Source organism: Carassius carassius, chromosome 32, assembly GCF_963082965.1.
Source record: "Carassius carassius chromosome 32, fCarCar2.1, whole genome shotgun sequence".
NCBI lineage: Eukaryota > Metazoa > Chordata > Actinopteri > Cypriniformes > Cyprinidae > Carassius > Carassius carassius.
The window spans coordinates 5,728,561-5,744,036 of NC_081786.1; the positions used below are offsets into that span (position 1 = coordinate 5,728,561).

A 15,476-nucleotide genomic window follows, 5' to 3' on the forward strand; every position below is an offset into this window, starting at 1 on the left:
TTCTGGGTCAGAGACGAGGCGATAAGGTGCTAATGCGCCCCAAAGACTTAATGAACGCAGATAGAAATGTAATATTGCAGCGAGGGACAGTGGGGAGGTAGGGAGGGCTACAGTGGACCGTAAGAGGGACATTTCATGGGGCGCTTATTGGGTAGTAAAGGGGGGCTCTAAATAGATTACCACGTTTAGTCTGAAATGGTCTTGCCTACAGCTTATTGTATCTTCTCTGTTTTTATGAGCTGGGCAGGTATGCTGAAAGGGGGGTTGTGTGATATTGTCGGGAAGATGTTGGACTGTAATTAGCTTTAAGCAGAAGGATGACAAGATGTTAGGTCCGTTTTTGTGGCCCACTTTTATAAACCAATATTTGTCCCTGTTGAGAGAAATGGAGGATTACGAATGACATGCACATTAAAGTCAACATGATTTTACTTCTGTGCCATATTTCTGACTTAAACTCAGAAAATACTTAATCAGAAAGAAATGTAGAACTGTAGATTTGCAGATCAGTATTAGATTGATCTTCATTAAGAAGTAAAAACAGACCAGCGAGAGGGTGGAAAGTGAACTTAAATGAGCGAAATTCAGAGACAAAAATAAAAAGCAACATAGATGTACCATGTTGCTCCTGTAACAAAATTTCTCATTACGGACACTTTTTCTGTTCATTTTTTCTTCTTTTTTTCTTGTTCAGTTCATCACTTTTTTTTCTGTACATTTGTACAAATTTGAGCTCAAATGATTGTAAAATGTACATATGCACCAAACAGTGTTTACAAGAAACTATCTTTTTAACACTATAAATGCAATTACTGTCTTTTTTGATCAATTTAATGCAGCCTTACTGAATAAAAGTATACTTTTTTTATCTTACTGACCCTAATCTTCTGAACAGTAGCAAAATTGTTAAAGGGTTAAAGTCATCTAAAATATGAAATATATACATGAGATTTTTAGGAGGAAAATAAAATGCAAAACTGTACAAAACGTATCTTTTTAACACCGTAAAATCAAGGATTTATTCATTCATTACCATAACTGTAGTAAGCCAAATCACTTGTCTTCTATAATTCAAACTTTTCTTTTTTCTCTGTTTTTGTGTCATTGAAGTGACTGAGCACATCTTGCAATAATAAATTTACTTCAGATCTGTATATCTTCTCATCACAATGAGGAAGGGCCTTTTGAAGTTCTACCAGAATGTTGCCATGATTTCCACTACGGGCCGCCAATCGAATGTGGCATTTCTCAGAATGATATTACATGATTAAACAAAGATGGCTGAGAGATGAAAGAAATCTCTCAGTCCAGACCACCTTATCGTCCAATAAAACTCCAATCATTTTGTCACACGGACACACACCCTGGAACGAAATGGCAGTCCCTGGTCTGCGGCAGTGCAGCTGAAGGCTGGATGTAATTCATGGCTGTAATCTGAGCACGAGGCATGAGGTGAAGTGGCGTGTGGGGCGGTTGAGCCAGTGAAGGGGTTTTGGACTGCCGTCCCTGCCCTGCAGGGGAGCTGAGGGGACTTCCACGCCATACACGGCTATAGTCCACCCAAATTAGATTGGGTCTGTCCCTGTGCTTCATTGCCTATCATGACTTCTCAGAGGCAAATTGGATTTGCAAGGGCTGCTGGAGAGGCTATCCAGAGCATGATCTTCCGATAGCAACTCTAAACCATGTTAACTAGACACTAAAGCGTGTCAGCGCAGCCGCTGGTGCCACAGCGCGCACACATTGATTTCTCTGCTTTTTTTTTTTCTTCTACTTACAGCTGCTGTTTATGCTCTCTGAAGGATTAAATAAAAATTTACTTGCCAATTGAAAGTGAATTGAGAAAATTTGTCAGCCGTTATTGTCCATGAAAATTATAATGAAAAGAAAATTCAAAAATATATTTATTAAGTATGATTTAATTATAATTATTTTAATATAGTATTTCATTATAAAATTAAAAAATCTGTGAAATTATTAAATATTATTTTTAAATATATTTATTTTTATTATATATTTATTGTCTTTCTGGCACACAATTGTGACTAAATTCAGAGAATTTATTATATAAAAAACATTTACACTTGCCAATTGCAAGTGATTTGAGAAAATGTTGTGGCCATACATTTTGTTTGTACTTTATCAAAATAAATCAGTACATATGTTTTTAAATATTTGTATTAAATATATTATTTATCATAATGTTACATAGTTATGGGTTTTTTTGTACTTTTATCTACTTATTATTTGTTATTTATATATTATTATTATTTTGTTACCTTATGGCAGTTATGGCAATTATTTTGCTGCTTTGATTTTTTTTGTTGAATCATATAAAAACTAGTCACTCACTGCTATATACATATGAAGGTTGTAGAGTATTAATTTTGGACCTGTTCAGCTTCACGTTCCTATGATCCTTGCTGTTTTAAGTAACTTGAGCCATAATTCCAAAGCTGTTAAAGAAATAAACCATTGCTGTCCATTGCTGAGTCCAAAGGACAGAGTTTGTCATTGACTGCATAAAGGTTGCAGCCGTCGCCCGGGACAGTTGACGGGTCGCTGCGCCCATGGCCCTGGCAGTGATTGAGCGGGTCCCGGGAAGATGGAGTGATCGGTGGAAGATAGATTAGAGGAGGAGAGACGGACCGAGTGTCACGGCACAAGGTTAATAACGCTGGAGTGGATAGCACTGTACCACGGTTACATGCAGTCAAGATTCAGTTCACACCAGTTCAGTTTTTTATTTGTTTTGGAGAACATGACGGTCATAAAATATGACCAGCATAGAAAACTCAAGGCTTCTTGTATTGTTGCAGAGTAAACAATGAATACAAGTGTACTGACCCAACAATGAAAGTGAGGTATCACCATTCAGCTACTATAGAGGAACCATATCTTTGATAAGTATGCTTTAAATCTGTTTTGACAAAACCATAATCTAAATTACATCTTTTATGTATTCTCTCTCTCCATACAGCTGAGACACTTGGGTAACGATGAAGTGCACATCGTTTGGTCCGAGCACTCGCGGGACTACCGGAGAGGCATCATTCCTACTGAGTTTGGAGACGTGCTCATCATCATCTACCCCATGAAGAACCACATGTACAGCATCCAGATCATCAAAAAACCAGAGGTGAGCTCTACAGTGAACCAATAAGGACAAAACTGTCATTGAATTATTTCTGATTCCTGTCTGTAACTGTACATGTCACAAACAAATAATTGTATGAATTAAATAATCTTTTAAATTCTTTTTAATTCATTCAAATAGATTTGTAAAACATATTGACTCTAGTAGACTCATATTGACTCTAGTAGACGTGACTCTAGTAGAAAACTTTATCATTTATGAGTAAATCTGCAGGATGGGGATAAAATGTTGGCTATACACTACTGTTCAAAAATGTAATTTAGTAATTAATATGTAGTAATTAAAGTAATTAATATTTTTATTTAACAATAAGGCATTTAATTATCAATAAATAATACTTATAGTCTTGATCATATGAGACTATTGCAAAAAAAAAAAAATTCTGACCTCAAAATTTTGAACAGTAGTGTAAAACCCCTTATAATGAACAGTGTTATATAAATATTTATTTTATAACCTAAAGAACGTGACACCTTGGACCCTTTGTAAGACTTTTTGACACTTGGGAATTACTTTTTTTAACCATTTTTTTGAAGCAAATTGTCTGAATGGGCCTATGGGCTAAATGCATTCATATTCCCTGAAACCCTCGTCCATACTTTAAACAGGAAAAAATGATTTTAACGGCTGCTGAACAGAGAGATCAGTATACAGTAAATCAGAGATATTTGTTTGTGCATCACATCCATTTGTTTTTCTGTAAACGAGCTCAATGTTTCGTACAGGAGACAGTGGAAGCATATTTGTCTTTGGGCACTACCAGCCATTGCTTCCTGCTCAGTTATGTCAGGGCTAATTGAATGAATGGGGTTCTCAGAATCGAATTCCGCTGTGGAGATGGATCCGAGATGAGAAAGATGGAGAGAAAGATGGAATGTAATGTAGAAAGATGGAGAGATTAAAAAAAGACGAGGTCTGGCTTTTATGAAAGTCCATTTAGACCCCATTTCACTGCATGAGGGCTATTCACGGTGTCTTTTCTGCTTAATGTCAGGGATTTTTTTATGTAACAGGCTGAAATATGTTTTGACATTTCCATGCCTCCTTTTATTTGAAGGATAAAGCTGCTAGCTTATAGGATCAGTAAAGTCCTGTTCACAAAAAGATGATGAAACTAAGTATTTGCAAACAATGTTTTAGACCCAAACTATTCATTCTGAAAACAAAAGTTTACCTGAATATAATGTTCTTTAACTGATTCACTTTCATTCACTATCATTCTTGAGTTTGGATTCGATAAGATTGTTATTTTGAAAAAAATTAATACTTTTATTCAGGAAAGACACATTCTGTTTATAGAAGTATAAATCATTGTTTTTATAATGTTACAAAAAAAGTCAAATAATTGCTGTTCTTTTTTGACTTCCTGTTCATCACCGAATCCTTTCCACAAAAATATTATGCAGCAATGATTTCAGCATTGAATTAAAAGAAATGTTCCTTGAGCATCAAATCAGCTTATTAGAATTTTCAGTTTTCAGAAGTTATTTTCAATTGTACTGACATTTCGCTATATTTTTTTTTTTGTATTTTGATTTAATAAATGTAGCTTTGATCAGCATAATAATAAAACTTCACAACTTCAATAAAAGCATGAAAAATATCTTAAAGAAAAAAAAATCCCAAACTGTATAAAATAAATTGGATCAGAAAACAAACCATCACAATGCAATATTTTAGACTCATTGTGAAGGAGTTTATACAGATTAATTGTGAAGGAGTCTATACAGATTAATTGTTTCATTTTATAATCTTGTCATGGACATTTTTCATGCTGAAAATGTGAACTTCTGTGAGTGTGGATAGGCCTTAATACTAATTGAAATGTGTGTTTTGCTCTTCACATTTTGCTCCTCATGGGCCATTAAGTGTTCATATATCATGTCATCTCACTTTCCACAGGTGCCGTTCTTTGGTCCCTTATTTGATGGAGCCATAGTGGATGGAAATATCTTACCCACAGTGGTGCGAGCCACAGCCATCAACGCCAGCAGAGCTCTGAAATCCCTCATCCCTCTTTACCAAAATTTGTATCCTTTTCCAGACTTTAACGAGTGCACATGATAGCTTTTGTCTTGTTTAAGGTGGCAGAAGCCTATTATGATTGGCCTGCCATACAGACCTGGCTCACGTGTGACTTGAGAGCTGTCAGGTTGATTCTGATGGGAGCAGGTAGAGCCGCTCGATAATTATTGATGTCTTATTTCTCAGCTCTGAACATGTAGAGCACTGCTTTCTGCTCACCCAGTCATGCGGGTGATGGAATCAATCTGATCACTCTTCAGTGTCTGCTAACCGTGATGCACAGCCATTTGCTTTTGAAATTCTTCTCTGGCAATTTAGTGTTTTTTTTTTTTTTTCTGTCTCACTTTTTCTCTGTCACACGATCTAAACCTCTGCTGTTGTAAGTTATTATTATTTACCATTACATAATATTAGGGCTGTCAGCTTTAATGTGAAAAAAGTTAACTGAAATCTGTTTTTATAAATGAAACCTAAATTAAACTTTTCTGCACATAAAGACAGCAGTTTGATCAAAAATACAATAAAAAAAACACAAAACCGTAATATTGTGAAACATTATTGCAAATTAAAATAACTGTTTTCTATTTGTAATATATTGGTATTAAAGAAACATTTCTTTTATATTATTAATATTTTTGTGGAAATTGTGAATATTTTTCTGTGTATATATATATATATATATATATATATATATATATACACACATACATACACACATACATACATGCATACACATGTTGTACATATATTGTAAAAAAAGATTTAGATATATATATATATAAGATATATATATATATATATATATATATATATATATATATATATATATATATATATATATATATATATAGAACAATATACATTTATTTACTGTCAGTTTTGATTAAGTTAATGCGTCCTTTACTGACCCAAACTTTTGAACAATAATGTTTATTACGTATTATAGTTTTGGGAATCTGTGGTTCCTATTTTGATTTAATTTTGATCCTGAACACTGCATTTTACTATGAGATTAATGGCAATGTCTAGATCTAATGAATTGTCAGCCTTAATAATTAGTGGTGCTTACCGAGGTTGTTAGTGTGTTTTAGTGTTAGTAGTATATTTTAAGGTTAGTGATTTGAATCTTTAGTATTAAACTTTAGCTATTGCTTTAAGTGATTTGGACTGGCGAGTGGGAAAAATCCCATAGTTTTACATTGAAGGAAGAACCTGAGCCATAGCTATAGACCAGAATATTATTGATGGTTGGCTCTTTTGACTCTTAAAGGATCATCATTTTGATAAAAAAAATTTTTTAAGAAAGGTTGAAGGTATTTGGTCAGAATGAGACAAGCAGCATGGATTTGAACTTGTTAGCAACCGACCACCCATCATAATTTTTGCATGGTCAAGTGCTACTATAAAAATCTAGTTTCTTTTAGTTTCACAGTCTACTTTCTTTTGTCCAAAAACAGTTATTGCTAACTTATTACAGCCACTGTATGCTTTAGATAATGTTCAGTCCAAACATTTCCAAGTCCAAGCCTCTCTGGTCTCCTTTTTTTTAAGAGCGCTCTTTTTTTTTTCAAAGAGATGCTACTTCCAGAAAACAAAGCAAAGTCGGAGAGGAGGGGAGAAAAAGGGAGAGAGAAAAGGGGGGGGAAGCAATTCTCATCTGCCATGTCCTCCAAGCCAGAGAGATTGTTTGGCTCAGCTTGAGTCTTTCGCTCGCAGCAATCTCGCCCATCTGTGTGCCTGCGCGGAGCTCGATAGTGAACTGAGCTATTGATTGGCGTGAGCCGCACAGGTCGATGCTCCTGACAGCCTGAATTACAGTAATCTGTCATTATCGACGGATGTCTCTCCAAACCTTTTCTCTCTCTCCATCTTTCTCTTTTCTCTCTCGTGGTCTGTTTTTCTGTTCAGTCTGATTCCCTTTATTTCGAAACTGTCCCTAGCTCTTTTTTTCTCTTTCTTTTGAGCGCCCCTCGCACCTTCTTTTCATTCTGTCCAGTGCGAATAATTGATGACTGCGAGGGATGGATGGCAGGCTAGTAGTGATTAGAAGGTCTATGTGCCAGACAAGCTGCTCTCCTGCAATGAAAACCGGCCGTGAGACTGAGAGGACCCCAGGGTTGGAAGGAAGGAAGTCACAGTATCTCCTGCTTACCTGTTGATGGTGCCGCCACATGCAGTCAGTGCCAAGAGAAAGAAAGCCTAATTGTCCCTCTAACATCCTCATATCTCTGAATCAATCTCTAACGGGAGGTGTGGTGTAGTAGTGCAGAGCTTGTAAAGTTGCTGGTTCAGTCCCCATTAAGAACTAGTCGTATAATAGAATGTATGTTAAGTCACTAAAAGATTTGGATCAATAGAATATTTTGTTTTGGGATTTAGGCTACATTGGTCATTCTGTATGCTTTTGAATCACTTAAAGAATTAAACCTTAAGAGTCAGTGATTGGATGAATCGGACTTCACTGGATGCACTCACATTGTTTCGGGTGATTTGTGTAATTTGAAAGATGTGGAGGTAGTTCAAATAAGTACACTTGGGAAAAAATGAGTTGGATTTCAAGTGTTTTTCCATCCGTATAATCATACTCATTTTCTTTCACTTGAATTGCCTTGCACACTGAGCCTCAGTTTACCACTTTTAGTTTCACAGAAAAACTAAATTAGATTTGGTCTTGATGCAAATGTCAGGTGCTGTTCTTGCTGAAGAGGTCCTTATTTAGAAATGTTCAAATGATGCACCAGCTGACGCATGATCACAATAGCCCCTCTTTAGCTCAACAGAGACATGTGTTGTGAGGTAAATGATCTAGATTTAAGATAGACAGACCAGCATTTTCTTTTTATAAAAAGTCTGCAGTATGCTTTTTTCAACCAATGTCAAAACATCTTTTTTTCCAAAATTTTTGCCCTGAAACAAACTTTTTAATTAAGTGTTCCCCCTTTTTTTTCCTCCTTCATCTCTTCTCTTTTCTCATTCTGCAAGCCAACACGCCTCAACCTCTCTTGTGCCTGACTCTAAGTTCCAGTTCCTTCTCTTGGCCCTGGGCTGCGTCCATCTGCCTCCCCGCGCACTGATCCCTCATTCGGCATGACTGTGAAATTAGGGCCTGGAATGGATAGAAAGGCGCCTCTTTGGTCTTAATGTCTGTTGGAGGGAAAGGGGAAAAAAACTGCAGATAGCAGGTAGCTGGCGTGGGTCAGTGTTATGAATGCTGGGCAAACAAAATAACAGGGTTCACCACAGATAGCACAGGAGTAATCCAAAGGTCCATGTGTGGAAAAAGAGCCTGAGCTTGGGGCCTTCCAAGCAGCCTTAGTCTCTGAGGGCACCATGTTGGGTCTGAGTGCTAAAATGTTCTGGGCTGCCATATGTGGAAGTGTGTGTGCGTTTTAAACACCCCACTTTGATTAGAGCTAGTTGACCTGTCCCGCCCCCAGGCTACCGGATTGCTACAACTGCTAGTCTTCTTGTAACGCATCCTGGAATGAAGTGGATCTAGATCTGGTCCTTCAAGCCCTGATTGAACGGTGAGAGAAACCCACATTATCTGATCCGTCTGGCTCACGGCTGCGAGTTGGCCGGGGGGAGATTGGGTGTTGTTGGCTTGGACTCTGCGAGAAAAAAAAACACGTAAGTCTAAGAGTCACGGCCATCTTCCATCTGTCAGTGGTCGATTGGGACACAGGGGGAGAGAAGGGGACATGCTAAGCAGCTTCCCAATTGGACGTGCCAGTCCAGTGGTGTGTGTGGGACCGTTCCAGCTCCGGCATGACAGCGGGGGCAGGCCCACTGGCTGCTGATTGGCAGCGATAAGTGCCGGGCTGCTGGGGTCAGCATATGGCAGGGCGTGATAGCAGAGAGAGTGGAAGAGCTTTGGGTCATAGCCTCCTTCCTTATGACTCTGGCTTGTCCAAAGACAACCGAGCTGATGGAAGCAGCAGGCCAGCGCTTCCCCTTTTGTCCCCATGCTTGAGCGACCCGCGCGCACACACACATACACACACACACTCGACATAGCCACAGCCAAACGCCTAACGGGCAGCGCTGCCACACACTGCCAGCTCTCACAATGGGCCTATTGTGTCCCAGTAACAACGTGGCTTGCTGGTGTGTGTGTGTGAAGGGGGATGGAAGGTTGCACTATTCACTAATTGTCCCATCAGTGCGATTAAAGGGGGTGGAACAGATTAAGGGGGGTTTGGGGTAATGGTGGGGTCAGTGCTTAATTGCTTTTTCCATTTTCTTTCTCTTTCTGTCTATGTCTTTATTTTGTTCATTAGTCATTACTGTAACTGCACAAGTGGCACCCGTCGCTGTTGTTTTTTTCCAGCACAGTTCACCTCAGTGGCATTAACATGTCTGTCAATCACTGAGCCAGCCACTCCTCCTAACTTCTCTCCTGTTTTGACCTGTTAGCACCGACAGCTTCATCCCCAGACTTTCCAGTCAGTCAAACACAGACCGTGTGTGAATGAGTGAGGTGCAGGGTGTGTTGTTGTGTGGCCCCCTCCGGCATCGGGATAGATTGGTAAACAACAAGCTCCCTGGGGGTGCATGGCAATGGGGAATGTGGCTCTGACTCTTACAAAGTGTTTAGGATGTGCTGCAGGCTTCTCTCGTGGAGTTTGTGGTTAGTGCAGCACAAACGCATGTCTGTCTCTATCTGTCTGTCTGTCATTTTATCTATCTGTCGCTCTGTCATTCGTTCTACCGTTATATCTGTTGTTCTATCTTCCTATCTATCTGTCACTCTATCGTTCTTTTTTCTGTACTTTCTTCTGTTCTTTCTATTGTTCTGTCTGTCTGTCTTTCTTTCTTTGAAAGTTTGTCTTAACAGCTTTTTGCATGTATTTCTAAATGAATTCTATTAATTTTTTTATTAGTTTTATGAAAGTTTTACTTTACTTTTTTAACGACTTGTTGGGGATGAATCCAGAATGAATTCTGAATCTTATCTTTTGTTCTATCATTCTGTCTGTCGTTCTAACATTCTGTTGTTCTGTCTATCTGTTTGTACGTCTTTCATTCTGACTGTCTGTCATTCTACCTAATTTTATCTGTCTGTCATTCTATCATTTTATCAGTCATTCTGTCATTTGTTCTACTATTACATGTTGTTCTGTCTCCCTGTCTTTCTATCTTACTGTATGTCTTTCTGTCTATCGTCTATATTTTGTCTGTCTTTTGTCTTGTCTTGTCTTTCATTTATTCTATTGTCATTCTGTCTGTCTATCTGTCTGTCTGTCTGTCTGTCCATCCATGTTTCAAAGTTTGACTTAAAAACTGCTTTTTGTATGTATTTTCTAATTAGTTCTATAATTTTTTGTTTTGTTTTATGAAAGTTTTGCTTTACCTTTTTGATGACTTATAAGGGATGAATCCAGAATGAAGTACCCCAGAACATTCCTGCAGCCTTTGTTTATAGGAAGCATAAAGAGAAATCACATCTTCAGTGTCTTGAATTAGCAAATTCTACATGAATAAGTGCCTAAATAAAAGGAAAAGAGTAATAAAAATATCTGATATCATCTGATATTGTTTTAACTGGTAGAGCTGTGAAGATAACCCACAAAATTGGATAAAAATATATTTTATTTAAATGTTGCAAGTTTGTCCAGTGGCACATCAGAACCTGCTGAAACTTGTTCGAAGATAAACACTCCTCGTGCGAATTCAGACCTTTACTGTTTCTGCGAAACTAAATGTGATTAAAAGAATTAATAGCCATGGCATTTGAAAGCCATGGTGAAAAATCTCCACTCTCAGTAAAACCACAAAATCAGGTTACTGTTTAAAAAAGACATGCACAGGAGGCAGATGGCAAGCCCACCTTCACTCATTCATACTAATCAGGCCCACCACGTACATGTAGCTCGGCATTAGCGCTGACTTGCTCATCGTGAATGTTAAATAAATGTTACATTTGCAACAGCAGCACGCACATCACTTTCCCCATGGGGCGCGGGGACAGGACACAGGGCGATAAATCGGGACGGCCGCTCTCAGGGCTGTATTTCACAAGCCCTTCAATTTGGTTTCAGCAGAGATTAATAGGAGAGGCTGTGATGCTGGAGCCCAGGCCCAGATCAGTGTCTCGGAGCCCCAGGCAACGGTGCATTAGCCTCTCCTCTCTCCTCTCATCTGCTTGTGCCACGCGGAGACATTGGCCGTAATGACGGGACTATGGCAGCCAGCCGCTGCACCGTGCCTCGCTAATAAAATCACTGTTAGTGCCACGATATCAGCAGGCATTAGATGGAAAAATAAACCGATTAGCCTGCACTTCAGGGCACACATAGATTTCTGTAATTATACTCTGTAAAACTCCTCAAATTTGATTATTTGTGTGATTTTTTTTTTTTTTCTCTGTCACTTTTCTGATCTCGTTCTCTTTCTCTCTGCCTCTCCAGCATTGGTGAGGATGTATTTGTATTTGCGGATTTTGGCTGCTCATATCTTCATTTTTAAGGTTTCTTTTCTAAGTTGGTTTAATCAACATTTTAATATTTGCTGCAGAATTTTTTTCATGTGTATAAGTGGGTAGATCTGATTAGATTTCTTTATCGATGGCAGATCTTTACAGCAAAGTTAGGTTGAAGAAACTTGGAAAAACACTGTTTAAAATAAATAGTTCACATAAAAATTGTAATTGCTGGACAATTACTCTTTCTCAGAGTAATTGTCCAGCTCATCTCCAAGCTCATCTCATCCAAGATGTAGATGAGCTTGTTTCTTCATTGGAACAGGTTCTTGAGAAATTTAGCATTACATCACTTGAGATGACAATGAGATGATAAAAACATCCCAATAATCTGCAAGTAATCTGCAATAAAATACAAGTCCTCTATTAATACCATTGCATTCTTCATTGGAAGTCATCTTATCTGAATCAAAAATAAAATAAAATGAACACATCAAGCATAGTTTACAAGTGAAAACAACAGTCTAAAACTTTCCTAAACAAATATTTTGGTGGATTTTGATTTTAGAAGACAACAGGGGAGGAACTTGAGAAAGCGTTATTGTGGATTATAGACTGACTAAAAGTAATGCTTTTAAGTTTAAAGTGCCTTAATTAGATTTTTTCCTTACAAACATGTAGCTTTTTGCATCACAAGAGGCTAATTGAAAGACTAAATTGGATTGCTTGTTGATTATTGTGATGTTCTTATCAGATATTTGGACTTTATTCTGACGGCACATTGGTGAGCAAGTGATGTAATGTCTTATTTTTCCAAATCTGTTCTGATAAAGAACATCTTTGATGTTCTGAGGGTGAGTAAATGTTCAGCAAATTTCATAATTGGGTGAACTATTCCTTTAAGCAGCGTTAAGTGATTTCTCACAGGGTTTGACAGACGTGTCCTGACAAAAGCACCTGTGGAGACCCTGCGGTTTGTGGTTTGAGTGAGCGGACTCCTATGTGCGTGTCCCATTGTGTGTGTTGTGTGTGAAGACACGAGAGCCGTTCAGCAGCCGGACAGTGTCTCTCTCTGTGGGGCTGTGGATCCTGTTCTGGGTTTCTTTTGTAAGGTGCCAATGCTGTCCTACAGAGGAATTCTCAGCACAGATAATAACAAGCGCACACCATGTGGAGAAAATGACTGATCATGTGTGCGTGCGTGCGTGCGTGCGTGCGTGCGTGCGTGCGTGAGTGATTTGGGACAGTGTTCTCACTGGAGCTCGTCAGTTACTGTGCTGTGTTAATTTGCAAGGCGAGAGCAGGGAATAGCTGTGCTCTCAGAGAGTGGAGATATTGGCCGTGTGTCATCCTTTTACTGTCACACATTCGATCGTCCCAGAACTCTCGGATGAACTGCTGTTTCCAGGAACAAATGTCCTTTGAGATGCCCTGTTTTTATTGTTCATATTGTATTTTATTATTCGGTTAGAAATTAGTTCCGTATAATGAATATGTTGTAGATGAAATTGAAAATTGGATTTTAATTGAGGTGACAAACTGGATGCAGAATTAACTTAAATTAAAAAATGTGTATATAAAGAAAGTGAATTGAAATTCAAGTTCATGTAACTAACTTTTAAATAGAAAACAGATTTAAAAACTTTGAATTTTGAAAAGTTTGGGGTCAGTAAGGTTTTAATTTTTTTAATGTTTTTGAAGTCTCTTAACAAGGCTGCATTTTTATGGAAAATAGAGTTAAAACAGTAATATTGTGAAATATTATCACAGTTTAAAATAATATATATTTTGAAATGCATTTAACATTTTTTTTGTGATGGCATTGGCAATGCTGAATTTTCAGCAAGATTACCCCAGTACAAAAGATTTCTATTTCAGGTAAATGCTGTACTTCTGAACTTTCTATTCATCAAAGAAACCTGGAAACATTCTACTGTTTTGAACATAATAATAATAATAATAATATTAATATTAATAAAAAAATCTTACTGTTCAAAAATGTTTGACTAGTGTATTTCTGTGAAAACAGTAATGTCAAACAGCAAGAAAAAGAAAAAATCCTGCTGACCCCAAATTTTGCAAACTGTTATTCCAAGTAAATTTTTGTTGTCCGGGGTGGAATAAAACTTCATTTCACAGAATTATCTGTGTTAATTATTTGAATTACAGTCAGTAAATTCCTCTCTTGTCATTCCACTTCATATTCCAATTCCAGTTTCCTGTGGAGTGTGGCCAATTCACAATCATAGCCAGTGGTTCTGACGTCTCTCAGAGGTCATTGGCGTCTGCCTAAAAGTGTTCGCCAGACACCCTGTTGTCTTAGAGGAGTTGTTGGGGTCTAAGTGGCTGACATGACTTTAACATCATGAAAAGCTTCTCCTCCTTTCCAGAGGTGTGCTTCTGTTCTCCAGCGCTGCCACCGGCTTCGAGAGGAGGAGGGAACAAAATCGAGGGTAGCAGGAGTGATCAATTTGGGGGCTATCAGCACCAGCATGTTCAGTGTGCTGAATTAACACACCACCAGGGACTGTTCCTGGTGCCCACCACGAGCCCTTCACTCCTAATGTGCTAACAAGCTCACTTTTGCTGTCTCTTCAGTGGCAATTTCTCTCTTTCCTTCCAGAGCCCAGGAGTTCAGCGCGGTGACAATGAAAAGCTCCGTAGGAGGGGGGGAAGAGGCCAGGAGTATTTTCCCCCCTTCTGCCTTTCATCCACAAGGAAAATTAGTTTCTGGTAATGCACAAAAGGCTCTTTTTTATCCTCCTCTCCTCTTCTAGCATGTGATGCTAGAGAGGGCGCAAGAACCCGTCCCACACTCTCTTAAAAGGACTTTCTCCTTTTTAACAAGCCGTCATAAAAAAAACACCACCCATCAAAAATTCAATTACAGTGAATGCAAGGTCTGGGTTATTTGGGTGAATACATGGTGCAAAAAAGAGAGAAGGGAAAAAAAAGAACTGTTTTTCCCTTTACCATCTGAAGTCAAGAGCGGAGAGGATTTGTTGTCTTGGTGACGGTGCCATTTGAGGCTCATCTCAGGTTCAGGATGGTGACCACATGTTGGGCGGCTCTGAGAGAGCTATTAAGAAGCACAGCAGCGGTAGTTATAACATTACATTTATGTTGTGTATATACAAGTCTAATTAATTTCTTATGTATATATGATTTTTTGTATGTATTTTTCCTGGCAAGTTTTGTGGAATATATAAATTAGTCAGTGTCTGCTGAATTATCTGCTAGTGGTTCATGAGACAGAGGCACTGTGCAGAACAGGGAGGCCACAGCTGAAGTCTTAAATTCATTTGTAGCAGTTGTGACTGAATATTTCAATCAGTGAGACCGTATGAATGCTATTCTGAGCTGTTAACACGGCTCTCAAAGCTCAGTCACGTTCTGCTTACGGTTGTAGTACAGCATGTGTCTAATTAAGTCGCACCCACAGACACTTTCTCTAGCTGCTTTCTCTTCTCCTCTGTGGGAACCTCTCACCCACTCGCGCTAGGGTTCGATCTCAAGCAGCAGGACCCGTTGGAAGGAAACAGGTCTGCTGGAGACAGGAAAAGGCAAACGACAGATCCGCGTGAGTGTTGCGTTTCCTAATGGAGATGCTTCCTACGTGTTCCTCTTCACTGGCAGAAACACCTAAAGAACTAGAGCTGAGAATATCTTCCTCCTGTTCGTCCCAGCAGGACTCCTCCATCAAGTTTCTCCAGTGACACAGCATCCGTCGTTATCCGAACCATGTGCTCTTGTCTTACTAAGTTATGAATGCAGCATAGACCATATGCCACCGGTCTACTTAATCAAATCGTCCCCATTAACAGAATCCCTCTGTTTTTAAACCCATACAGCGACATAATCCAATCCCTTCCA

General features: G+C 38.6%; 1 protein-coding gene across 9 annotated transcripts in view; it reads left to right on the forward strand.

Annotated features, from left to right (window-relative positions):
• ralgapa1 (Ral GTPase activating protein catalytic subunit alpha 1) overlaps positions 1 to 15,476 on the forward strand; it is a 66,155-nt gene that overhangs the window by 45,595 nt on the left and 5,084 nt on the right. For all 9 annotated transcript variants that reach the window (XR_009424965.1, XM_059519993.1, XM_059519990.1 and 6 more), the window contains 2 exons: positions 2,981 to 3,139; positions 5,060 to 5,187. Coding sequence is in view for 8 of the 9 variants with exons in the window: in XM_059519993.1 (XP_059375976.1) it covers positions 2,981 to 3,139; positions 5,060 to 5,187 (287 nt within the window). In the remaining variant the exon portion in view is untranslated. The remainder of the gene's footprint in view (positions 1 to 2,980; positions 3,140 to 5,059; positions 5,188 to 15,476) is intronic.